This window comes from Pithys albifrons, chromosome 10 (genome assembly GCF_047495875.1).
Source record: "Pithys albifrons albifrons isolate INPA30051 chromosome 10, PitAlb_v1, whole genome shotgun sequence".
Classification (NCBI taxonomy): Eukaryota; Metazoa; Chordata; class Aves; order Passeriformes; family Thamnophilidae; genus Pithys; species Pithys albifrons.
In genome coordinates, this window is record NC_092467.1 from 15,933,672 (window position 1) to 15,960,098 (window position 26,427).

The 26,427-nt window shown below is 38.3% G+C and overlaps 2 protein-coding genes across 11 annotated transcripts in view; both read right to left on the reverse strand.

The window, feature by feature from the left end:
- Positions 1 to 5,640: 5,640 nt before the first annotated feature.
- Positions 5,641 to 25,857, reverse strand: HCCS (holocytochrome c synthase). 4 transcript variants are annotated; one of them, XM_071565780.1, is made up of 7 exons: positions 25,793 to 25,857; positions 11,450 to 11,599; positions 10,581 to 10,729; positions 9,855 to 10,003; positions 8,625 to 8,744; positions 8,010 to 8,096; positions 5,641 to 7,798 (listed from the first exon to the last, which is right to left on the reverse strand). In XM_071565780.1, exons 2-7 carry the CDS (start codon positions 11,562 to 11,564, stop codon positions 7,600 to 7,602), a joined length of 819 nt encoding a protein of 272 aa, XP_071421881.1. In that variant the 5' UTR covers positions 11,565 to 11,599; positions 25,793 to 25,857; the 3' UTR covers positions 5,641 to 7,599. The 4 variants fall into 4 exon arrangements, with proteins under 4 accessions (XP_071421881.1, XP_071421878.1, XP_071421880.1 ...); XM_071565777.1 differs by lacking the exon at positions 25,793 to 25,857 and adding an exon at positions 12,026 to 12,110; XM_071565779.1 differs by lacking the exon at positions 25,793 to 25,857 and adding an exon at positions 11,756 to 12,001.
- Positions 16,017 to 26,427, reverse strand: part of TLCD4 (TLC domain containing 4) — a 30,739-nt gene continuing 20,328 nt past the window's right edge. For all 7 annotated transcript variants that reach the window (XM_071565788.1, XM_071565784.1, XM_071565785.1 and 4 more), the window contains exons 6-7: positions 25,793 to 25,866; positions 16,017 to 22,539 (exon numbers count right to left, since the gene is read on the reverse strand). In XM_071565788.1, coding sequence (XP_071421889.1) covers positions 22,224 to 22,539; positions 25,793 to 25,866 — 390 coding nt within the window. In that variant the 3' untranslated portion in view covers positions 16,017 to 22,223. The remainder of the gene's footprint in view (positions 22,540 to 25,792; positions 25,867 to 26,427) is intronic.

Below are 26,427 nucleotides of genomic sequence, written 5' to 3' on the forward strand. Positions count from 1 at the left end.
GCCCCGCCGCGCCCCCTGCCGGCCGCACGTCCGCACCACGGCCGCCAGGGGGCGCCGCCGGCCCGAGCCGCGCCGCAGGGCCGCGAACAAAATGGCCGCTGGCGGGGCTGTGTCGACCGCGCCGTCCCCATGGCCGTCCGCATCTCTGCCCGCTTCCCTGCACGGGGAACGCAGAGATGCGCGACTGTTCCACCCCCGGCCGGCCTCGGGCTGCCCGCTGTCCGCAGCCGCACGCACCCGTGCACAAAGATTTAGTAGACTATAAAATTGTGCTTTTTGTAGTATTCAATCGCTGTGGCTTTGCCATCCTGTTACCGGCCATCGCACCGAGATCTTGCACAGCCAACAGCACCATTGAGGCAAAATCATCTCAAACATTCAGTATCTGCCATTATTATAAAAGCACTTTTAAAAGTAAGGAGTGCAGGGGGTACTTTTCCGAAGAGCATACCCTGCTGCTTCCAAGTCCCTAAATTCTGCTGAAATAAGAAGGGGATGCTGAGAGGGAGCAGCTGCAGCTCTCACAAGGCTGTGCTGGAAATTAGCCTTAGAAGTGCCTCATTATATTATTAAGAACTTTCTCACCCCTGGTCTTTTTCCCCCTTCTCCTCATACACTTTGCATATTCCATTTTGCATGTTTAAATAAAAAAAGTCGATGTAAATGTCTTTTGAATTGACACTATCACAAGACATGAAGGTCCCTATGAATAAGTTACTGCACTCTGACATTTGGAAGTCATCAAATGAGACCGTGTAATGTCAGCTTGATATTTTTCACACTATGAAAATATCAGCTTCATGTCAAAGATCTAAATTCCATCTTAATGTAATAAGTTTTCTTGTATTCACAGACAACTGAAAATGCTAAATATTTAAATTTGAAATGAACTTCTACAGTTACAATCTGGCCTTCATATTCCATTATTATTAAATTGAAAGCCAAGATCTTATTTCCTCTTTTTTTAATTTCTTCAAACATTGCAGTATTTTATAGAATAGCATTAGCCATATTCTTTAAACGGATGCTTTCCCATCAACATGTGGCACATAGAGTTAAAAAAGAAAAGCTCGTTTTTAGAGTCAGCCTATATTAAACCAGTTCTAACATCCTGCCAGAAAACGACTGTGCCACCAGTGTGGTATCTTCCACTTTGCCTGACAAGGCACACGGAATGCAACCTTGCATTAATCTTACCAGTGTTATGTGGTGCTGCTTTGACAATCACAATAGATAGATTATAGATAGATAGATAGATAGATAGATAGACAGATAGACAGATAGACAGATAGACAGATAGACAGATAGACAGATAGACAGATAGACAGATAGACAGATAGACAGACAGATATAAAATCATATATAAAACAGTGCATTTAGACCTGTTTCCCCTAACCTGAGTGGAGAAATGAGAGGACAAGTAGACAGACATTTGGAAATAAAGTCAATCTGGGCATGAATCTTTTTACTGTCATTTCCATGCCATTCACTCAAGTATCTCCTCTACCACAACTGCAGGCAGTCCTAAAACTATGTACTCTAGAAGGTGTTAAAGGACCACTAGGAAGAGCCTAAAAATTACTGCAGTTGCCCATTTTGGGGTCACAAGACAAACACTAATGAGGAACCCGCCACAGCGAAGGTGATAACCAGTACAACACAAAACCACATCCATCTTTGGCACTGCTGTAGAACAGCCACTGTTCCCGTATTTTCTGCTACTACAAAAATGTTGCCAGCTCTAATGCAGCCAGAATGTTGTTCTTACTAGCTAGAACTGTCTTTACCTGAGTCAAACAACACTGCTTTTTCAGACACCTAAGAAAAAAGCTACCATTTCTGTAATAACAACTGTGTTACCACAATGGTAGAAATTTTCCCAAAAGTGTCTTGTACAAAAATAGCAGAGAGAAACCAACAGGAAAACCTGTAAAAATCTCTCCAAATAAGCTAAAAGGCAAAAGCTTGAAGAAAAGAGAAAGAAGCAATCCCAGTAACAGTGAAAATCCATGATAAAATATGGAAGCGTTATTCCCCTGGTAGTCTCAAGTACAGTTAGTGGAAAAGTTTTCATCATTTTTTTGCCAAAGCATGTGGTTTTTTACTGCTGGAATAAACTCTTTTAACAAAAAAAAAAAATCTACATTGCGAATTAAAGCTGCCAAAATTTGCATGGTTTGTTCTAAGGTTAAATTCAGCATTTTCATGAGGTTTTGCTTTTCAGTTTTTCAAAATGAGCTAATAAACTCTCACTGATATATAAAAAAATACCTCTAATTTGAGGAAAAAAGAATTCAGAAGAAAAATATTTTCTATTACTTTTCCTTTAAAGTATTTTAGAGGCAAGTTTTTCAGGGAGTTGTGATCTAGCAGTGCTTTTTAAAGGCACTTTCATTTATCTTCCATGCATCAAACTGCTCTAAGTGAAATCATCGAGACACTTAATCTTTTGGCAGATGGAAACTCATTTTGGAAGTATACTAATGATCAATTAAAGCATTAGCTATCTCTACAGACAGGAGGTTTATGGGGTCACAGTCTTCAGAAGCTGGAGGCAAGAGCATCAGTATATTAGTAAAATAGCTAAAACTTTCTGTAGTTACCACAAAATTGACAAAACATTGGAAAACAAAAGCATGATTTAAGTTTTTGTTTTGTTTGGGGTTTTTTGCTATAAGATGTTGAAAACAAATGCAATGGTTTCTATTTTATGCAAGACACCACAGTCCAAACTGAACATCAGCAAAGGACGTTATCTTTTAAATTTTTTTAAATGAGGCCTAATAACAATCCCAGTACTTCCAATAAATTTACATTATCCTTTGAAAAGCGGATTCAGACTCCAGTCACAAAATATGTAACCATGCTGCTAATATGCAGCCGTACTGCGAGGAGCTGCCATCGGGATCAGGGGCTCTCTGTCATTCTCCACATGCTCAAGACCTCATGACTGGGTCAGGAGTCAAGATGTGTACTGTGCCCAGAAGTTTCTATGCAATTTGATGTACCTGTACTAAGACCAAACAGATGTGGCTGTCATGTTCATAAAAGAATTTAAGATTCTTTTTCCAAGTGTTTGGCAAGCCATTTTGTTCTTGAAGGAAATGCACATAATAGTTACTAGCCATCTAATATAAACAAAAAAGGTTGTTCTTTACTACATGACATATCTAATAGGACCATAGGTTTCTAATGCTAACATTGATGAGAGAATCAATACTTATTTCACTCCATAAAGATCCCTGCCTGCAATTTACCTTCTACAAATGTAGAATAATAAATAGAATGTATTTTCTTTCAATGAGAATAAAAGTGCATGAAGTTGCCTACTAAAAAATTGGAGAAAACTAGCAATGTTGTGCATTTTTAAAAAGAACTTACGTAAGAACTTATGAGTAGGGAAGGATATGACACTGAAGACATAAGCAGAGCTGAGTGCTATATTCTATACTCAAAAAGTTCAGCTTCCACATCAGGTTCCACATCTGCTTGTGGAACCTTACCACACGGACTACCTTCTCCTCCAGGTATAAGCAAAGGAAGACAAGAGAATTAATGTGTCATTAAGTTTAGTAAGTGTTGGGAATAGATCTCTTTAAAAAGTGGTGGTTTTGAAAGAGGCATTTCTACTCTCTACAAACAACAAACTACTAGTAAGAGTCCAAAAATTAGGCAGTGCTCCTTAGTTTACCAGTTCACCTTTAACTGCTGAGCTAGAGCAACATCAGTATCTGTGCCTCCATATTTTCAAATTTAGCACATTAGCTACTATTCCCCTACACTGGGATACAATACTGGAACAAACTAAACAGGAGCACATAAGATGACAATCTATTTGTGACCATTTTCAGAGCACTGAGATCCTCTGCCACACTCGGACCTTTTGAAGGCAGAAGAGCATTTGTCAGCCCATTTTAGACATTAAATTCACAGAGCACATTGAAGTCCTGATAGTAAATACATTATGTAAACACTAGAGAGCATTTCACACTAAACTAGCATACCTCTTTCACCTTATTCTGCAAAAATGGGAATCCAGAACACCTTGCTTTGGCAGTAAAAAGTAGCAATAATCAAGAAGGGACACAGCTACCTTCTTACAGCAACACAGTCTCTTTCTTTTACAGCAAAGCAGGGCAGAAATTTTAGGGGTTAGCTGAAAAATTCTTAAAGATTGGAGGAGCAAAGGTGTTTCTAGGGGATGGGGAAAAAATAAATAAATGAAGGGTGATGGGTGACAGAAGAGCTACAGCTCCCCATTCCAAACTGCCTGCTACTACATTGCCAAGGCAAAATATTACAGGATGACTCAAGGGTCAGAAACTCCAGGCATCCCAGAAGCATAAGCCTCTGAATTACTCCCAATTACACAGCACTCATGTCAGCCAGATACTAAGAGGACAAACTACAGAAGAGCAGAGAGCTGAGGACCTGGGCCATCACTGAGTAGGGTGTTGTAAGCACAGCAACCACACACAGTCAGTGCCCCTGCAGACTGGCAGCACTGTGCCATGCACTCCGACTGCAGGGTACTTGAATGTTGAATGGTCTCCTGCTCCAGGTGGTACAGATTGACTACATTGACCACTATTGACTACATATGGAAGACCCAAGACCTGATTACAATTGGAGCATTATGCTGGAATCCTTTTCCATCAGTCACAGAGACTGCAGTTTCTGAGCACCGCAATACCCTGTAAGAACCACAGACATCTTCAGCGGCAGACCAGGAGGGCACTCCTAACTTGTTTTATCTGCAAGAGTCAAACAAAATAGGTTAAGCAGGGCTTTGATATAGTAAAGCAGAATATATGTGAACTTTGGGTATCTAAATACAGAACTAAATTTAAAAGTGCCCCACCTTTAGTGAGTGTCTGCATTTTCCCTTTTGTATGTGCAGAGGGCTAACCTTGGTTTGAGATGTTGGGTTCTGAAATTCTGTTTCAGCCTCACCAAGACTGGGAACCTGAAGTCACTGCAGAATTTCCTGAAAGGGCCTGCTCGGAATACTACTTCACTTTTGAACTCCATGAACTCTCCATACCTTTCTATACTTACAAAGAAATTCTATAAATGTATTTATTTATGCATACTCACATACTTCCTTTAATATAGCCTAAACAGTAGTTTTGCAGTTGAAACCCCTAAGGATTAAAAAAAAGAATTGCAATCATTCTGACACTCATCTCCTGAAAAATAGTGAACTGCCAACATCATGCATCAAGTCTCCCAGGCCTAAAAACTCCATGTTTACTTCCTTAAGTCTTACTGCTTGTAGAAATCAATTACTTTCACTGACACTTCTAAGATTATTTTATCTTCTTTTTAAAAAAAAAATTTTCCTTTCATTCCTCTCAAAATGGCCAGACTCAGGATGAACACATTTGTTGTTCATATGCTCTTATTCTGAGAAATGCTGGTTTGATGACAAACACTTGAACTTAGTCCTTGGGTTTTGGTTTGGTATTCACCAAAAAAATGAGTAGTATATATTCAAAGATGCAATGATAGTTTTGTAGTAATAATATAATAACTGCATCAAATAATCTGTAACAGGATTACAGCTGTAACATACTATAATCTCACATGACACCTGCAATAGCCCATCTTAATTCTTTTATCTGAAAGTACGATCACCAATGTTAAGAAAAGCGTATTTATTTGATTCTCTATTTTGTTTGATGACAGAGTAGTGCATTTCCTTAACAGTAACACAGAAGAGAACAATTTTAAATCTATGGAAGATGGAACATAACAGGAGACAGTAAATGCATTAAGTGGCACATGACAGATTGCACCAGATTTAGCAGCAGTAACAATTTCCATCATGCACTCAACATCACACTGCAAAATCAACCAATCAAACTCAAATTTTTGAAGCTTCTAAAGTACCCCCCTACCTTTCCATATTTAGTTGTGAGAAATACAGAAACCTCAGTATATCAAGTTAAAAAATTCATAAACCAACCAAAAACACCCGAAGACCAAAGAAAAACACCCATCACCCCAAAAAGCAGTAAGCCTTTACCATAAGAACAGAGCGGTTCCTTCATTATCACATATACTTCATACAGGCTCACACACTTCTCATAAACCTCCTACGTATATTGCTACTTAGAATTTTCTTCTTTTCCTAACTATTTATAATTTTTATCTTATGTATATATATACACACATATATATATAAATCACTAAACATGTGAAAAAGGAATGAGCAAAGTGGATATGGGGTAAGAACAAGGGTTGCCTCTTAGGATTCTGGTCTTCTGGGTAGTATCTGCTCCTACCGTGCATGACAGTTGTCTCTGAAGTGGGAACCATTTATAGTTCTAAAAGTCTTCCTGACTAATTGGGAAACTGGGAGTTTCCCATCAAGGGGGGAAAGAAAAAAAAAGCTTCCGATGTCAGTTAAACATAAGCACTTAGAAAATGAATGTATAGCTGTTTCCCAGTTAAGGCTGGGAAGTTTTGTGAAGGCAGCTTTCCCCACTTAGGAGGCTACAATGTGATATTGTTTTACTCCTTTCCAACTTACGGAGACATGCAAATTTAAAGCTACTACAGTGGAAGACTTAAAAAAAAAAGTTAGCATCCCTTATTAACCACAAACATTAATCACATCTTTTAGCCAAAAGCAGCTGTAATATGCCTCACTATAATCACGTGTGCAGTTACACACCTTTGTGCAATTTTGTATTATATAAAAAAGTGCTATGATACAGCTGATGAAGCCAAGATGCCAAATGCAGATGCATTGCATGAGGTTCTTTAAATAAGGCTTATCTCTGTATTGAATGCATGACATGACACACATGAAAGACATGACAATACCAAAACACTACATTTTCTTACACCTTTTAAATACTCAAATAAATAGCCACTAAATATCAATTTTATCTTCTTTTAGAAATGCTGTTTTAAAAGTGACATTCATCTCCTGATTCTACCATGTTCTTCTCTTGAAACTACAGGTTAAGGCATGAGTATATTCTCCTTTTCAACTTAACATACCTATAAAATACTCATACTACAATATAATTCCTTTAACTGAATAACCTCAACTGAAGTTTTCTGAGGAAGCATGTATTTAAATAGGAAAAGTGTCCATGTGGAAAGAAATACATGGGTTTAACATTGTTAATAAAACATGCAGTTTGAAACAGTCCAGATGTTCTACCCCTTATTCATCACTGAGGTATCCAAATACTTTCAACTATGTGAAATCATTTATGAAATTTCCAGTTTTCACTAATTAAGTAACACTCAAAACTGCAGTCAGAATAAGAATTATAATGTATTTGGTGCAGCACTGAAGTCATGAAATGAAAAGGTGGCGAGCTTATGCACAATCTCAGACAAAGTAAGGAAGCTTTCCTTCAGAAAATTAACAAGTGGTTTTGCTACTGTAACTTTATTATTCCATTTGAAACACCACAAAGCATTGGTGTACTTAACAACAGACTTCCCCATCCCCAAAGAATAGTGGTGATGATGAAAACAATGACAGTTGCAGTGAACTTCTACTTCAAGTCCTGGTATTCACTTATCCCTTGTCTAGGAGAAAAGCAGTTACTTTCTGAGTACACACCACAGGAGCAGTTATGAAGTCCAGCGCCACCAAGCTACCTTTGTTCTGTCCCACACAGCCGAGAGAGAGTCCAACGCAGGGCGCACATCCAGGATGGTGAACTGGTAGTTCTTATCTACTGCTCCACCATCATAGTAATCAATAACATATCGCACTTCTTTTCCACACCGGTCAACAATCCAATCATGTCTGTCAAAGGGTAGTTCATATCTGGAAAGACAGATCATGTAGATATTTTAATGGATATTAAATCCTATTTAAGATTAATTTATCCATAGATCCCACTAGTACTTCTATCTCTTAGCAATTCTAACTTTCAATACCAGTTCTGAAACATCTTGCAAATAATTCTACACCATATTTTCAGCACCTCTCCCTGGCCTCCCACCTCACTGGAGGACCTCCCTTCCTGCCCACCTACCCCATCCATGAACGTATTCTGGCTCTTGGTGAATATTCCTTTGCTTTGCCTCCAAACCGCATCAGTGATGGCCCACATGGACATTCCCTGTGCACAGAATTAAAAAAGGAAAGTAGTTTTAATCTTTAAAAACAGTCTAACTTCAAATGATTAAATAACTATGGTAATTTGTTTCAGTAACAGAGAAACTAAATAGAAGAAACAGCAACAGTAAAAAAACACAACTACAAGTGATCTAAACCAGCTTTCTTTTTTTAAGGTCTGAAAAGTTGCCCAGTTTCTGCCAGCACTTACCGTTGGTATGGTAAGTACCTCTGATATGATCCACACCATTGTTTTAATTTGTCAACAGAGCAGTTCTCAGCAAATCTAATCCACAGATCTAATACATTAAAGAACAGAAAACCAAAATCCAAGGATCATGAAATTTCAGAAAAAAATTTATACATACAGGATGATGCTTAACTAATCTGTCTCTTGTAGGAACAGGGACTGTATTGACCTAAAAGCTGGCAGTTTGCTTTACACTAATCACTGATAATCCAAGTTGACATCTCATATCTTTGTCGTAACACAATGAAAACATTTCATATGTAATATTTCATATGCACATACGCAGCATGAAGAGCTTCCCACTTCAAAATCTCTTTCCAAGCTTGCTCATTATTTTGGTTGTGAATCTTAATAATATTGGTCATGTCTTCACTTGTTATGTCATCATCTTTCCACCTCCACCTAAAAAGTAAGAACTTGAAAACAGTTCATAGGCATTACAGCATAACTATTCCACTATCCTCAGTTCTCTGAAGGACTTTTGAATCAAGATTTAAGGTATGTAAGGTATGTAAAGACGCAAGTATTTAAAGTATTTAAAGCTCTTGCTCATCTGTTTAAGCATCTTAAGAACTACTTCATTTTCTGTGTACAAGTGTAGTTATCACAGTTATCATCACAGACATACACAAATTCTATATAGCTAAATTAACAGCTTAATTGGATTAGGTGTGCAAATATCGGCACATCCACAGTATTCGTAAAAATGCTTAGGAAAAATCCCACTTGCATTCCCAATGCTCTGAAGTCCTGTATTCAATACATTTTGCATACTTAGAAATGCCTTTCATTTCTTTTGACCCTGCACTGTGTATTTGTGCTTCCCTTTTAACAGGTGTACAATTAATATACGGCAGCATTTGCAGGACCAAAACTTCTATGTTCAATATAGACTGCTTGTGACATATTGTCTTATGAACAATCCCCAACACGTGAACAAAGAATTACTATTGTTTCAATAGTAACCACCTGTAAAGTTGGCCTGTTCAAGAATGACAAAAAAATAATTACAGAAAAATAAGGGAACAGCAGCACAAGTTTTTTAGGCCACAAGAGACATCAATCAAGTTAGGTCTTGCCTACATTAAATTTCTGTAAATACCAAAAATATCTACCTGTAAATTTCCACATTTTTAGCAGTTCTGCAAAGTCAAGTTAGTTGTTCTCGCAATGACAGAACTTTTACTTTCAGTTTACAGGATTAGTATGAAGCCAACTGAGCTTGAAAGTTCAAAATCTTACAAACTTTGCCTATGCCTATACATGGACTTCTAAGAAAATTTTCTAAGCCAACAGCAGTTGCTTGGCATTCCCTTCACTCCTCCTGATCTTTGAAGGGCCATGGCCTTTGAGACCAGCTCACTCTTCAAAGTAAAGATGTTTTAAAAAAACAGTACTTTTTAAAGAAGTAGTTAATTATTTGCTAGTTAGAATCCACAAACTCTTCAAAAAATAATAACTAATGATACTACTTCATCATTTTCAGGCTCTGATAACTGGCAGTGTATTTACCCTTTTCTGAGCATAGCATTCCAGAACATTTGCTCTGAAGGATAGACCCATTTCTTGTCAGAATGAGCTCTAGGAATGGAAGATTCTTCTCTAATAGTTGACAACGGAAATGGTTGACCTGGGGATGGCTGCTGATTAGGAGGAGGCATCTAGAAAATAAGAATAAACACAAAACTCAGGTATGAATATTACTCTATGTGAGTGTTTGAGAAAAATCAAAACATAATCAGCTCTTACAAAGATCAAGAAGTTTAGCTTTAAGTCCACCAAAACGATCTTTTCTACAATAGAACCTTTTGCACAAGTTTGTCATCAGAAGATTAAAGGAGCCATTTTCAGCTTTCAAAAGAGCAATGTTTTTGGTAAATAAAAGGAAATCTTTGAGAGATTCTAATGAGAACTTACTCACACCACTATTACACAGAACCTAAAACCCACAAAGGCAGCATAAGAAACACACATGTAATTAATAAACAGAGAGTAAAAGATATTTACAAACTGGAAAATCACCTATCATAAAAAGGACTTAAATTTGAAGACAATGTTAAACAAGATGTAACTTGGTTTTATACAAAAACTTACCTGCAAAAAGAGAAAAAGTGGTGTTTAAAATCAAATGTTATTTGCCAGAGTTTCCACCTTAGATAGCATCACTATTTATGCTTTGGGTATAGTACTTCACATGAAACAAGACTAAAGAAAACATCTCAAATAAACAAAAGTTACCATATTGCTGGGATCTATGTCATCTTTCACTTGAGCTGAACCAGACTTCACAGGACATGCTACAAACTCATAAGCTCTTTCTTGATGTGCAGGAACATCACCTGTGTTCTCAGTTCTGTGATCAGCAGTTTTCATGTGCATTGGACAGCCTGAAACACAGGAAAAAATAGTATATATTTTGATACAAATTGAAAACTCTTAAGACATGACAGAAAATGGAAAAGCGCATTGAACGCTCAAGTAAACAAGCAGCTATTTTGCTTTTCCTTCTGAGCTTTGCAACAGTTTTAACTGTTCTCTTTCCTGCATTTTAGGACCCAGCACCATGGTAAGAGCTGAGCTTCCTGTGTAGTCCTTGAATGCTCATTTCCTACCCCATGCTGGCCCTATACTGAACTGTTTGTACTTAAGATTTCCTCGGCAACATTAATCCAAAATGTGTGGACTGAGTCACCAGAAGAGCTGATGTCCTCCTCCAGACATTCATCTGATTCCACCCTTCTGCTGCCCTTTTCCAGATGCACATTTTTTAGTGACATCCACCTGCTCCCAGTCACCATCTCTGCATGGTGAGTGTACTACACCAAATGAATAGATCTGCAGGACCCCCCATGTGAAATGGGACAATTGGGAGCAATCTACAGATTCTACAGTGAGCACTTTCTGTCTCTAGAGACACATCACATTGTACACTGTTCTGGTGAACAACTGTCTCGTTTCCATGAAAAGTTACTTGAGACCAACCTTTCCTAAAGGAAAAGAAATTAAGTTTTTATTTTAAGAATCCCCCGCCCCCCCCCCCTCCCCCAAGATTTTTCATCTGGTTTCCATGCGAAGAGTTTAGCTCATTTAAGTTTCAAGAATATTACCGCTCATTTTCTCCTGATGCATGGGACATTCTGAAGGTGGAGATGCCGTCTGGTACTGCCTGGATGCATCTGGCGCCTGACCTGCGGCAGCCGGGGAGGACGCGGACAAACCCATGGCTTCCACACACCGGGCCTTCTCAGATCAAGATTCTAAAGAAAAAAAAAGCAAATATTCGTAATACAGAATTACACTGGTTATTTACTATACTGAACTTAAGTGCAGATACAGTATTGAATCACAAAGTAAAAAATCGGTTCAGCAAACTTCCAGCCCAAATTAATCCCCAAGCGCGTACCAGGGCTGACCTCGAGCTGCCCCGCAAGCTCCTCCTCCTCCCGGTCACTGGCGCGGGGGACTCTTCCCGTGTCACATCCCTCCGTACGGGGCAGCAGCGCCTCCCGTAACCCGCCACACGTCGTGACCGACCCGCAAGGTCAGGTCAGGCCCGCCCTTTGCGCGGCCCGCCCTCAGCGCCCGTCTCCCGCTGCCTCGGCCCGCACAGCTGCTGCTGCCTCCACTGTCTGCATCATCTCCTCCTCCTCCTCCTCCTCCTCCCGCTCCGCTCAGATCCTCACCCCAGCCCGGCCCGGCCCGCGCCTCGCCGACGGGCCCAGCTCCTCGCGAGAACGGCCACCCCTCCGCGCCTGCGCGGGGTCCCGCCCGCCGCCGCCGAGAGGGGCGGGCTCGGGGACGGACTGGCCCTGCCTCTGCTGCCCGTCAGGCCGGGGCTCGGGGAGGCGACGGGCCGGGCCGACCCTGCCTCTGCTGCCCGCCCCGACGGGGCTCGGGGACGGGATGGGTCGGCCCTGCCTCTGCTGCCCGTCAGGCCGGGGCTCGGGGAGGCGACGGGCCGGGCCGACCCTGCCTCTGCTGCCCGCCCCGACGGGGCTCGGGGACGGGATGGGTCGGCCCTGCCTCTGCTGCCCGTCCCGACGGGGCTCGGGGACGGGATGGGTCGGCCCTGCCTCTGCTGCCCGCCCCGACGGGGCTCGGGGACGGGATGGGTCGGCCCTGCCTCTGCTGCCCGCCCCGACGGGGCTCGGGGACGGGACGGGTCGGCCCTGCCTCTGCTGCCCGCCCCGACGGGGCTCGGGGACGGGACGGCCCTGCCTCTGCTGCCCGCCTCGCCGGGGCTCGGGTTTCGGAGCGAGGCTGCTCCCTCGCTAAGCGCTCAGGTGCCAAGGCACCGCAGCCCGGGGAGGGCGCAGGGCAGCCCGCGGCCGCTGGGCCCGGCTGTGCCACCCTGAAGAGAACAAAGGCTGGTTCTAAACTTGGCAACGACAGCGAACCCTGCGAGCCCAGGCTCGCGTTATCCCCTGCAGCGGCATCCCCGGGAGCTGTGTGTGCGCTTACCTCATGCTGCAGCTTTGTGCAATTACTATTCCTTACAACTGCAAAGTATAGAAAAAACCCTACTGAATATACTGGCAGCACGCATCGATACTGTAAAGGTGTGTCCTCCCTAGTATTAAACTTAGATAAGCTGATTTTTAAACATTAACTAGTCAAGAAAAGTATCACAACTCTTAAAATTTCCTAAGAATATTGCCTTATTTCAAGGCAGAAGATGCACTCTATATATGTTAAATACCGCACATGACACACAGAAGATGGAGCTCATTGTGCATCAAAAAGCAAAGAAGACTGCCTAGGTCTCACCCTTTTTGAGCAACAGGTGGTAACACCTGCCTATGCAGCTACCACTGTTAACAGTGGGTACAAATCCCACAGGATTATTTCCATGTTCATCCCACAGCATGGACTCTCAAGAGACTGTCAAATGCAAAAAGCAGGTGGGGAGACAAGAAACATTCATTATAAATAATATAATAATTTAGAATTGATTCTTTTTAAAACCCAAATATTCTATTTCATTGTAACAATTAAAATTAAAGTAGAAAGGAATTTAATCTTCAAGTGGCATAGTCATTTAGGATGAAGAAAATTCAAATTCAAATCTGGAAGAGGGGTCTTTTCCACTCTGCATGTAAAGACAGAAATGAGTGATTCTCTCCCATTTCTTTTGAAAAACATCAGAAGGATTAATAGACAAATTCGAAAACACACTGAAGCAGTTCTAACCAGCACTATTTCAAACTATATAATTACCTGAATTTTAAAATTTCTTTTATACATTCAAGAATGTTTTTAAGATCATATTCACATACTGTCTTTCAAAATACGATCTTTTTTATTAACGAGGACATTGCCATTCAGTGTGAACATGAAATAAAAATACAAGTATAAAGCAATATCAAATATTCATACTTTCAGTCCTTTTTTTCCCCTTTTATAACCTTGATTACTTAGGAGGAAATTGCTTTCTACCCTTTCTGCATGCAGGAATTAATTGCACAGCATATGGAGAACCTCAAGATAGAAAAGAGACATCATGTCAGTAATTGAGTCTCTATTATATGCATCAAAAAACATTCTGATTGGCTCCATCGTTTCCCAATTTAGGCTTTGCTGCAGTCTCTAAGACTACATTCACAGTAACAGCTGTGTACACTATACAATCATTTCAAGTCTTCTCTTGGCTGCACTTACAGAATCACGGAATGGTTTGGGTTGGAAGGGACCTTAAAGTTTACATGACCTGTCAGGGGCAGGGACACCTTCTCCTACACCAGGCTGCTCAAAGCCCCTTTCCAACTTGGCCTGGAACAGCGGCATCCACAGCTCTGGGCAACCTGTTTCAGTGCCTCACCACCCTCACAGGGAAGAATTTCTTCCTAACATCCAATCTAAACCTGCCCTCTTTCAGTTTAAAGCCATTTCCCCTTGTCCTATCAATACATGCCCTTGTAAAAAGTCCCTCCCCAGCTCTCTTCTAGCCCCTCTAGGTGCTGGAAGGGTCACTGAGATGTCCCCAGAGCCTTCTCTTCTCCAGGCTGAACAACCACAAGTCTCTCAGCCTGTCTGCACTCACAGATCCTCCCATAAACCAACTGACACCTCAGCTTCTAAATATTTCAAGTGGCAGAAGGACTCTAAGGTAAAACAGATTTTCTCTCTGATGTTCTCAAACAGGGAATTGATTCTACTCCCTCCTCTCAAAGTACATAATGCTGTTGATGTCAATGTGCCATCTCCCTGATTTCCACCATTACACTCCACCAGAAGCAACAACTGCATTATCAGTCATTATACAGGTAACAGTTTTCACCCTCTAAGATAAACCAAGTAGCAAATACTTTTTACTCAATATAAAGCGTTACAAGGAACACCAAGGTCACAACCTCAACAAAGCACACAGTCTTACCCTTAGGAATACTGCACTGTGAACTCCACAAACGCAGAGCAAAAAGATACAACAGTAGCCCGCTGTCCAAAAAATGAGATATCCATTGTGAAAATTAAATAATGTTTAAAAACTTTTTGCGGAGTTATCACACCAATATGAGGGGAAAAGTTTTCACCAAGAATAGAGAGTAATTAAAAAAATTTGTGAGAAAATGAAGAGCAACTTTGCATCAGAGTATGACAAAGAAGTGGATACACAAAATACTTTCTGTATCTTACATCTTTAGGACAGATAATGTTTCTCACACTTTCAACAAGATTTGTTGAATGTATCAGGTTAGGAACAACTCACTGAAAGGCATCCCTTGTTTCCAGCCATGCTGTCCTTCCTCTCCACCATTCAGTGTTAAAAGCTGCTTAGTGCCAATACACCAAGCCCCCATTGTCTTTCCTCAAGCAATTGGAAATCTGACCTATATAGCATCTGACCTCAAAGAATGTCTGTTCCCAGACATTCACACTCACTTCCAAATAGACCAACTAGTTAATGAGTCATTTTCTACACTGTGTAAAATTAGTACCTTAAGAATATAATTTACAAATGGAACTAAATACCCCTCAAAAGATGAGAGGGGGAAAAAAAAAGTAAAAACACAGGACTGCTTTGTGTTTTGTTCTAGTAATTCAGCCAGAGTGTAACACAAAAGAAAACCCAAAGTAACACGAGTAATTCCTATGCTTGGAAGCCAGTGGTTAAGATGTAAAACAGCAGCAACTTCCTGTGAGGATGCTCAAAGAAATCTCCCAAGTTTTACCGCACAATTCATGCTTCCTAGGCATATGCTCACTGCATATACAGAACCCAAAAATTGCTGTATTGAGGAACTTAATTACCCATCTTAGTATTCCTAAGAGACTGTGTAGTGCATCATATTTATAATATGCTGACAACACCAGCTCTTTATCCCTGGAGCCTTCAGACAACTGTCCAGCTTATGTCCTGAAACATGCACTATTACAAGACAGTGCAATATAATTATATTACCCAACACAGAAGTTCTTCTCCAATACACAACAGAATCTATAGTTTAAGTTACATTCCTGGCCCCACTGATATCCTACATAGAATTTTAGCCTTGAAAAGCCCAGCCCCCAAAGCAACTCCCGTCTCCACCTTTTTTTAAATAAAAAAGATAAAGTATGAAATCTCAAGATACCATATAAGCCAGTTGTTTCAGAACTGAACCCAAAGAAAATTGTTACATGATGAGGTACATAAGCTATTACCATTTTAAGAAAGAAAAAAATCACAAAATAAGAAACTGTGTTCCTTTCCTTTATTATGAAGTACCAATACCTTGCATACAACATGCAATTTATTGCTTATTGACATTATTGCATATATCAACGGAAAAACAATCAGCCAATATCATTTTATGCAAGCTCCTAAACTGTTCAAACAAATATAGAAATGCCTTGCAGTATCACTGAAATGCAAACAAATTGTTCAGATTATTTCTTATAATAAAAAGTAAATTTAAACCCATAATACTTAATCACTTGCCTTACTACAACTGATTACTTTTATCACCAATCTGCAGAATTGTTATATTGCATTTTTAAGTTCTTGTGCTGTGATAAGGATTGCTACTACAATCAGGTTGCATTACTAGTTGAATTTAATAATGTGATCCTGACATTTTGTGACAGTGTTAGTATTTACTGCAAACCAGATTGTCAAGATTTACCAGAAATCAGTTTAACACAATCTACAGCTTTCATCCTTGCTCTGCACATAAGTTAGATAAATTTATCAAGTTTCTTCTTAGATAGAAGGTATAAACATTTTTTAATTACAGGCTCCATTACTTAACTTGTTACTCATTGTTCCCAACAGGTTTTGTAATTCGGTTTTATAACAGGTTAGCTGTGCTTACGGGTTAAATTATTCTACATATATAGGTATCTGTCAATATTAAAGAAAACATTGTTTGGCATATGCATGCTAGAAACAAATTCAGGATATTTGGATGTGTGCAAATTATATAGCCGAGATCATGATTAGCCCTTTTCCTCCCTTCCCTCTATCATTTGATGGATTTCTCTCATGAAACTGGAATAGGATTACAATAAACAAAAACAATATATCCCACATTGCATTCAAAATGTTATGTTCTGTATTCCAGCTTAGTAATAATATTTAAATGTTGCTTTCAAACCTAGCAAATTTTTTAAAATACCAAAAATTAAAAACTCAGAAGACAATTTACATGCAACATATTCCACTTGGGTGCAGATTCTCATATACTTAAATATTTATAGGCTCATAAAAGCATGTCCTGTCCACCAGACAAGTACAATGTTTGACATTCCACACATAGATTAAAAGTAAAGATACAATACAGAATATTTTATTTGCTTTTATATTTTCAATTTCAGTAATTAGGAAGTTATAAATAGCACAATGAATCGTTATATGGTTGATACCAAGCCATGCTGAACATTTCATAATTCACTCTCTTAAAGACATTTCTTTTACATTACAACTAGGTTAAAAATCGATATACTTAGTTATAAACAGATGCCCTCCTCTCAGTGCAGGACATCACACAATGAAACTGCTCTCAGAAGAAATTTTGCCAAAATAGTTCTTATACCAAATGATACAATTTGTTCTTCATAGCTACCTTCCATTCTTTACTGAGCTATAAAGTGCTTGATTATTATAAATAGAGCAAGACTGTCAAAGGAGGTAGCTAGTAGGAATTTTTAATGGGTAAAAACCCTTACCAAGTGTTACTACCTAAAAGAATGATTTGATGCTTAATCCTGGATCTCTAAACAACCCAAGCAGCACATCTTTCATCTTCTCTGCCATAAAAAGAACTTTCAAATTGCTTTCAGAAAATCCTGACCTTCACCTGTAACAGACCTTATCCAGATTTAGCTGAATGTTAGAATATTACCATTATTTCCATTTGACTCCTGTCAGAATTACAGCAATGAAGAACTGTACTTCTTCCAGCTGTGTTCCATAGACAGAGAAATCTGACCAAGAACAAACCCTCTCTCTCGTGAAGTTCCTTGTGGCCAGATAATGTTGTTGTACAGTAGGCTATTAAATATGAAACAGTGCTGTGGTACTTTTCAAAGTCTTCTACACTTGTAGTTTTTGATCTGAAAATTCTAGTCCCTATCTGCTTTATTGATTGCTTTCCCCAGCAGCCAACACTGCACCAGACCCTAAGCTGGAGTAAGCATCAAGCAGCCCTTTATTTTTCTCTGAATGGCTCAGCAGAAGCATCATAAAATAATTTTACAAACTTCTCTATTAAGTAGTCTTTTACAGAAAGCTTGTATGTACATATGCTTAAACACACAAAAGGCCATGAGAAGTCCTCTTCACACAGTAATCAACAGATATCCCATTTTACACAGATTGAAAATTATAGAGAATAAAAGTTTCATTTTCCACTCCAAACAAAGATACAGAAACACCTAAACTTTTCTGCTACGTATCAGTCTGCTGTTGTCCCAACCACAGCAGTAGGAAGACATCTGGATCTCTATGGTGTGTTCTCAGTCTCCTCCATCTCTCCCCTTTAAATCTGCCTGAACACGCTCACTTGTTTAAGCTTTTACTCTTAGGTTAACATTAGTTCTGCGGTATGAGTAATCTTTTCCCAAAATATTTTAAGTAAAGATGGAAGTAATTCTCTTCAGACACCCTAAATAATTTTTATAAACTCCAGTACAAAATTTGGAATTGTTAAGAATTTATTTATGAAGTCAGCTCCCCTCATTTTCCTGTGCATAGGATATATTTCATTATACAACAGATTCTATTTTGTAAGCAATTCAGTTATTAAATTATTGAGCTCACTCAAGATACTTTGTATTTATAGAGGTAGAGTAGGCTTCAGAGATGTAATTCTTACCACTGAAGAATTTGCACAGATTACCCATTATGCATCATCTCTGTAGTGTGAGGCTCTCCACTGAAACACTCACTGAGAAAATGAGTACTTGAAGTATATTTCCCCTCTGCAAGTACTGATTCTATAAATCAGCTACAAAAGCAGAACCTGGCCTACCATTCCCCTGTAGTAGTTCTGAAAGTGGTATTTACTCATTCTTTGATGAAAAAGTAAAGCTATAAAAAAGGGAAACTTTCATTCCTACATACAGCCTTACCAGTACAAATTGTCTCTCCCATGATCAGAGCTAATTTTATGTCATCTCATATTGAAGAAAGGAAAAGGGGAAAAAAAAGATAGCTGAGCATTTTTACAAGATTAACTCCTTTCATTTAATATTCCCACAGCAAAGACACTTGGTGACATGTCAAGAGTCTGCTTTCATAATGCATCTGTTAAAAATGTAAGTTTTAAGCCACTAATAAGATATTACATTCAAAAGCAATTGTTACAATGCTACTTATCATGCATTTACTTTTCTGTATAAAAAAGACACAAGCTTGCAATGCTGAATTTCATCAATACTTCACCACATTTTTTAAATTAATAAAGTGCAATTAAAAAATGGGTGCCACAGCTATCTAATTTGCTGTATTATAAGCTTTTAATAGTAGATAAAAAGTGCCCTATACTACTGTATTTAGTACATCACAATTTTGCAGCCTGTTTACTGAAGTCCTTGCCAAAATCACAGGTCTTAATAGCTTTTTTCATAAGGAAAAAGTCTTCTAATGCATAGTAGATGCATCAGGACATATCTGTAATATTTTTTAAAAATAGAAAATTTAAACCTAATATATTGCAAAATAGAGTTTTAATTACACTAATATTGTACAGCAATCCAAAATACTAGCTGTTTTAAAAGAATTTTTCCATTGCCCTTCAATTCTGGATTGTTGCCTGAAGTGTATTACGCAGAGTTTTAGATTGTTATTTTCTTTTAAATAAAGTTCTAACATTAATTTTCTTTTAGCTTGACATATCCCCCCCCCCGCCCCTGCGTCCCCCCCATGAGATACAAGTCTAGCTAGAAGTGGAAGCAATAGACCATTTTAATGACTGGTCTCCACAAAGTATTTAAAATACTGAAATAGTAAAGATTAATGCTAAGAAATCATGAATTTCAGAATGTATTCATGAGTTATGACCTTAGAAGTTGCTCCAAATCATCTTAACACTTTTGTTTCATTCTACTTCCCAAATAACAAAAGCAGACTTCTGCTTTCAAACATATTCTCCAAAATGTTTTGAATTTACTCAATTTACTTTAGAAAGGAACAAGCCAATATAAAACAATTCTCTGATCTAGTGATTTTAAAAGCACAAGAAAAAAGTACTTCATATACACCTTTAAATCATAAAGGTGGTAGAAACAGACCCTTTTTGTGAAGACTTGATTTTGCATTAGATTGACTGAAATCACACTTTAAAAGATACCAGGTTCTGCAAATTGGCATAAAAGGGAGTTGGTTTCTTTCTGCAAAGCAGCTCATAGGATCAACTCTCAAACAGTATGGATTTACCAGTACCCAAACGAGGTACTGTGCTCACTCCAATCATACAGCTCAACAGATTAATTGCCAGCTCTCTCAAGGCATAAACAGATCTTTTGTCTGCAGGCCTGTGAGGTATTAATAACCACAGAATCCAAAAAACAGAAGTACTAACAACCTTTGCTACCTCCCCTAACAAGGCAGGATTGGGAAACGGTTTAAAAAAAAAAAGCCTGCCCAGCTAAACAGTGGAACTCTGCTTTTAAAAATGCATATTACACAAGTCCAAACAATACTCCCTGACACCATTTTAACTGAGGACCTAAAGTCATTGCAGCTGCCTTGGTCATAAGGCATCTCAGCCTATGCCATCCTCCTGGCATTTTATGGACATCTGATTCCTGGGAGACGGGAATGTGGAGTCCCTCAGCACAGGGCACTCACATCTCTGACTGCAGAGGGGAGAGCTCACAGCCCCCAGCTTTGTCAGATGGAATGGGACTAATCATCCCACACAGGGTAAATGTTTTAGCTTTTCCTGTTGAAATAAATTACTTAAACTGACTGCCACGATAACTGGGACCTGCACTAAAGTCTCAGTGGAAATGGACACTTTTAGCACATGCTCCCAGAAGGTATAACAAATAGAAAGTAATGCAAAACAAACCAAAAACCAAACAAACCAACCAAAAAGCTGCAGAAGTTAATCAGTCCCAATTCCAATATAGTTAAAAGTAAGCAAAACAAAATCAATTTACACACAAATATAGCTCTCAAAACCATTTTAAAATAAAACAAAACTCAGAGTTTCCTCAAATTGAATTATAAATTAGGCTTAAGACTATTTCTACATGGTAAGATTCCTCTCTGATGACCTCCAAACCTCCAGTTTTGTAGAAGGAGGAACCAAGTACCCATTGAAAAATGTGTGGATAAAAACAAAAAAATTGTCTACAGAGGTGAACTATTCCTTCTATGAATTACTATACAACTTTAGAGAAGTTTGGCACAGTAATTTCAATAATGTTTTTAGTCAGCACTTCAGATTTTTGATTTGATTAACACACAAAACGTCACAAAAAACTTTTAAGAATTCATATCAATTAGGTAATTTCTGTGACAAAAGAAAAAAAGTACTACTGAAAGTTACACTTCATGTATACAAAAGAATTTTATCACTTTGCAATTAAACTTTGAATCCAAATAGCCAATGGTTAAAAATACTCTGAGGAGAGTGGGAGCATTTTTCAAAGGTAGCAGCAGCAAAGTAAAAAGCACTCCAGTAAGAATTATGCTGTTTCCACACATCACTTATCATATTAATTTACCAAAAAAAATTCCATGGGCAATTTAGAAGATGTACTATTGCATGTAATCTAGCACAATGAAAATGAATCCTTCCCATCAAAATCTGAATTTTAACGATTTTTAAGATATTACATAGTCTTATAATACAGCATTTTAGACAAAATTATTTCATAAATTTCCCAAAATTGTTTGCATTCATATAAGGCAGAACAAAAAGCAGTAAAAGACTTCACAGAATCAAAGCCAGATTTTTAGCTTATCTGGCAAAAATTAAAAAGTTGTCAAGAATGAAATCTTGATTGTTATTCCTGGAAGAAAACATAGAAACGTGACTGGAAAATTGCACCATATCAAGAGTTTGGGGAATCTTTCATTTTCTAAAAAAAGAGATACGTCAGTATTCACTGGATTTATAAAACACATTAATCTGAGAAACCTGAGTGAAACACTTTGAATGCACTGGTGGACGACAAGCAAATAACCAGTCTACTCTTTCTAATTTCTGTAGCTTACAATTGCCTAGAACAGACACATGGAACTCATCTGTGTGAGCTTCTGCTTTTATTTCTCGCTGGACAGGCTCCATAATGCGTGGCCCTGGGTGTGCAGGCAGTGTGGCTTGGGAAAGTAAGGTCAGTACAGAGGTAATACTTTGTTTCCTTAATAGGAGCATTCCATGGCAGAAATGTGCATTGTTTCAGTGAAACCAAATTATTTTCATAGCAGAAATTTCACTTTCTTTCACTTTTCTAGGCAGATTTTCCATTTCTGTGAGTTTTGGCTTCCTCCTGTCCAATAAGACAAATGACTTTGTAGCATCCTTTTGCAATTTTGACCATCCACATCACATTCATAACATCCAAAACAACACTTGAGATAATCCAGGCGCTCTGGGCTGCAAATCCTAATCTCTGGAAAGCTTCTGTTCCAAATGAAGAAATTACATGGCTGTAATATATAGGCATGACAGCAATCCTCACCACGAAGAACACAACTGTCATCAGCACACCATTGATGATGTTGGCCTTTGAAGATTTGGGATATCCCAGTATTTCAAAAAACCACCTGCAAAAGAAGTGTTCACAGACACCAGGCAGACTTGAAGCCATCTCATTAAAAATTATTTTACTTCATGTTTATTTTTAATTAATAATTTATTAATTGCTTCTACTCATCATTTCTAAATTACTGCACTGTGTCTTGGCTCAGTTGCCAATTCTTCTGCTTGGGTGCACTTTTTCCCTGCCACTTAAGTAGTGTATGATATCCAGTAGACTGCAGAAGAACACATAGAAAATCATGATATGAGCTGTAAACCAGATGACAGCCAGTGTGCATTTCAGTGACTATTGTGTAACACACAATAATAAAATTATCTTTTAAAATCATGACGATTAAATTTATTACTTACTGTTACAGTTTGTACTAATGGGCAACTGAAGTCCTCTTTGTTTCCCTGAAACCAACTCTAGAATTGTATTTGGATATGGCAATCTAGATAAGAGCTCTAATTTATCATAACTGGGATTTTCTGATTGCTGCTTCAAAAACAGACATTGTAAATGGCTCTCAATCATGTCTCAGGTTGGAAGGTTATGCAATGAAAAAGATAAATCTAAAAACTGTCTCTCATTCTATTACTGGGTTCTAAGTGGTCTTTGAACAAGAATTCTTGCATATTAATTTCTTAGTAGACAGGCATGACTCATCTATTGCCTGGCACACAAAACCTGAGGGTTGAAAAAGGAACAAACTCCTAATTCTTTGCCATTCACACTTAAACCAGAATAAACACAAATAAAATTTATGCAGTGATGGCAGGCAGGACCAGATAAAAAGAATTTAAATCACTCTATTCATAATGGGGAAGGGAATTCAATAATCAGTTTATTTCCAATCAAATACAAGGCTAAAAGTATTAACAAGAAAACAGTTCTAAAACTGGTTTTAAAAGTAATTTTTAATTTAATTACCTAGAGATTACAAGCTAGGTAATTACAGATATTCTAAAAAGATTTGCCAGACATGCAGGTCTAACAGATATACTCCAGAAACTCATTAAGCATGCAACTAGGACAATTAAACTCCAGGCCCCCGAGGTGACAGCCCAGCCCGGGAGCAGGATGCCTCACCACAGAAACACTTACTGGGATCATGAAAAGAAAGACCCGGTATGTTTCATCACACTAACACTCAAACCTGTACTTTCAATGATATATACAATGCAAAATTGAATAGTAATTAAAAAAATAATTTTCTAATATACTACAATGTGCCAATATAGGTAACTGGACATCTGCTTAGCAACTTACCTCTCCCAGCAAATTAAAACAAATAGTCTGTAAATCACAGTTACCATTACCCACCACGGTTCAGAACTAATTGCAAAAATGCTGATACTAACATTAAAAGATCTAAATGCTTGGCATAGAGACAACCTCCAATTAGAGTTCCCTAACAACACAGACAGGAAGGACACAGAGTTCAGAGATTAGAATATCTTTTTATATTTTAATAATGGCTCTTTCAGTAATACTAGGAATTCAAACAAGAAACATAATGTAAGTCATTATCATTATCCATTACTTACTGTCTTAAGGGTCTGATTCTCTTCAGATTTAACAGGGGGAAAAAAATCATGCACTAAAATGACATTCCTCAGTGCAAGGGACTTTATTATCTCCTGCTGTAATTTCTGCTATTCTGAGAAAGCAGTAAATGTCAGTATTCAAAGACCCAGGATCTCACCATAAGTATTTTAAAAGTATAACATAAGTTATTTTTAGTAGCAAGACATACCATGATACTTTCTAACACCACAGTTAGGAAAGGTAAGCATCAGTGTAGGTATCCACTTAAACCCAGGATGAAATCCTGTCTTGGTAGAAGTCTGCTAGGGAAAAGCCATTCACTAAGACATGAATATCAATATAAAACCTAGAATATAATAGCACGTTTTTTCTGTAGTAATTTTAAAGAAGTTTATTTACTCTTCAGTTTCTCTGCACACACAGAGCACAGACTATAATCTCCTACTCAACGGCACTGGGTTAAATGAAAGCAGCCTCTGGAGAGCTCCATTATCCCACCCACTACTTCCTTAAGTTTGAATTTGCCAAACTAACGTTCAAAAGAGATCTCAGAACAATCTTCTTTATTCTTAGACCTCTGAGGAATGCTATGGTGTCATAAAATATTTCAGAGTTTTACAGTCACAATGTAGTAGTGGGTAACAGCTTATCTGCAAGATTACAGTTTCTATTTGCCTTACAATCCTTTCCCTACCAAATATTGGACAAGAAAACAGATGCCACACATGTAGAATCAATAAAGTAGATACAGACCCCAAAAAGCATGGGTGAAGAATAGATATCTGATACACTGAAAGATCTGAGCCTACACTGCAAAATAAATGGAGGAAGAGGAGAAGACTGCAGCACAGTCCTATTCCAAAGCCCTTCACCTGAGGCGATGTCTTTCTGGGGCAAATCCCTGTCACCAGCTGGGTCCTGGTGGCTATGGAGTAAGGAGAAAGGCCACCCTTCCCAGAGCACTGTGAAACTCCACTGACAGCTTTCTCCTTCCCTGCAGTATGTGGCGTTATCATACTCTTTTTCTGATACAGCAGCAAATGCAATAGAAACACTCAAACCAGAAGCCATGGCAGGATTTGACTCTCACTGAGCTCTGCAAGAGACCCTCCTGCTCCTTTCTTCTCTAATCACAAGTGTGAAGATTAACCATTCCAGATAAATTTAGATGCTTTACTATTTTTCTAACTGAAGTGCTCAAAATAACTTGCAGAACTACTTTTGAAAGCATATAAAGAATATAGATTTATCCTATTGATCCACAAGGGTGCAATATTGCAAAATAAACTTCAAATTATATAAGGCAATGTAATTCCATTCTAGGATACTGATGACAATATTGTCTTTCTTCTTTTCCTGGTCCATAATACAAAGAAAAATCCATATGGCTTTATTATAAAAATAAATGAATACACAAAAAGTAATAAGCAATATTTTGTTTGTGAACTTTTTTTGTTTGGTATTTTCATAAAAATTTGATTTTTCATATGAAGGCTGGTTTAATCTGAAAAGGAACTCTGGGGTGAATACATTAGTTATAGTGTTGCAGCTAAAGCAGCAAAACATTTTCACAGCAAAAAATACTTCCATATAGTAATCCTTAGTTCAATATATATTAATTCTCTTTCAGGAGACAAAAAAAACCCAACCCAAACTTCGTAAGTGACAGAAATAATAATGCAGATTAGATTTTAAAAGAACTATGGAAAAATTCCCTAGCAGCTTACCGCTGATTGACAAAAGGAGTGGAGAACTCTGCAAGCAGACGGAAGTTTCCAAAATAAGCCAGCAGACCTTTGCTCTGGTTAGCAAAACAAAACAGACATACAAAAATCAACAAAGTAGATGTAATTTGTATATTGTCATTAAAGTCTTCGAGTAGACACAGAATCATACAACATCTCAACTTTTTTATTCAAACTGATAGCAAGTTTGCCAGCTATGGCCACATTCCTTGCAATTTTAAAATGAATTTTATCACAAAAGCCACAATTGTCCTTTGGGTATCTCCAATCAGTAGCATCTCACTTCAAATAAGTTTTTAAAAGACTTACAATTAAGTGGCCATGGAAAAATTGCACAAGTAGTCATAGGTTGTAATTACCATGATACTGTTACTGCCTAGAAGAATTACAAATATTTTTGATTTCTCAATGTTTAAACAAGCCCAAATAGGAACACTGTATGCTAAAGAAAAATCTCCCTGTACTGTTTTAGGAACATAATTTGCCAAAGCAAAGACAAATTCTCAGCTCCGATTTGACAGCAGATAGAACATGTAAAGCCCTTTTCTCCAAGGGCAGAGCTATAACCACCATAAGAGTAACTGCTTGAAAAGTTCACACTAACACCACACTTTATG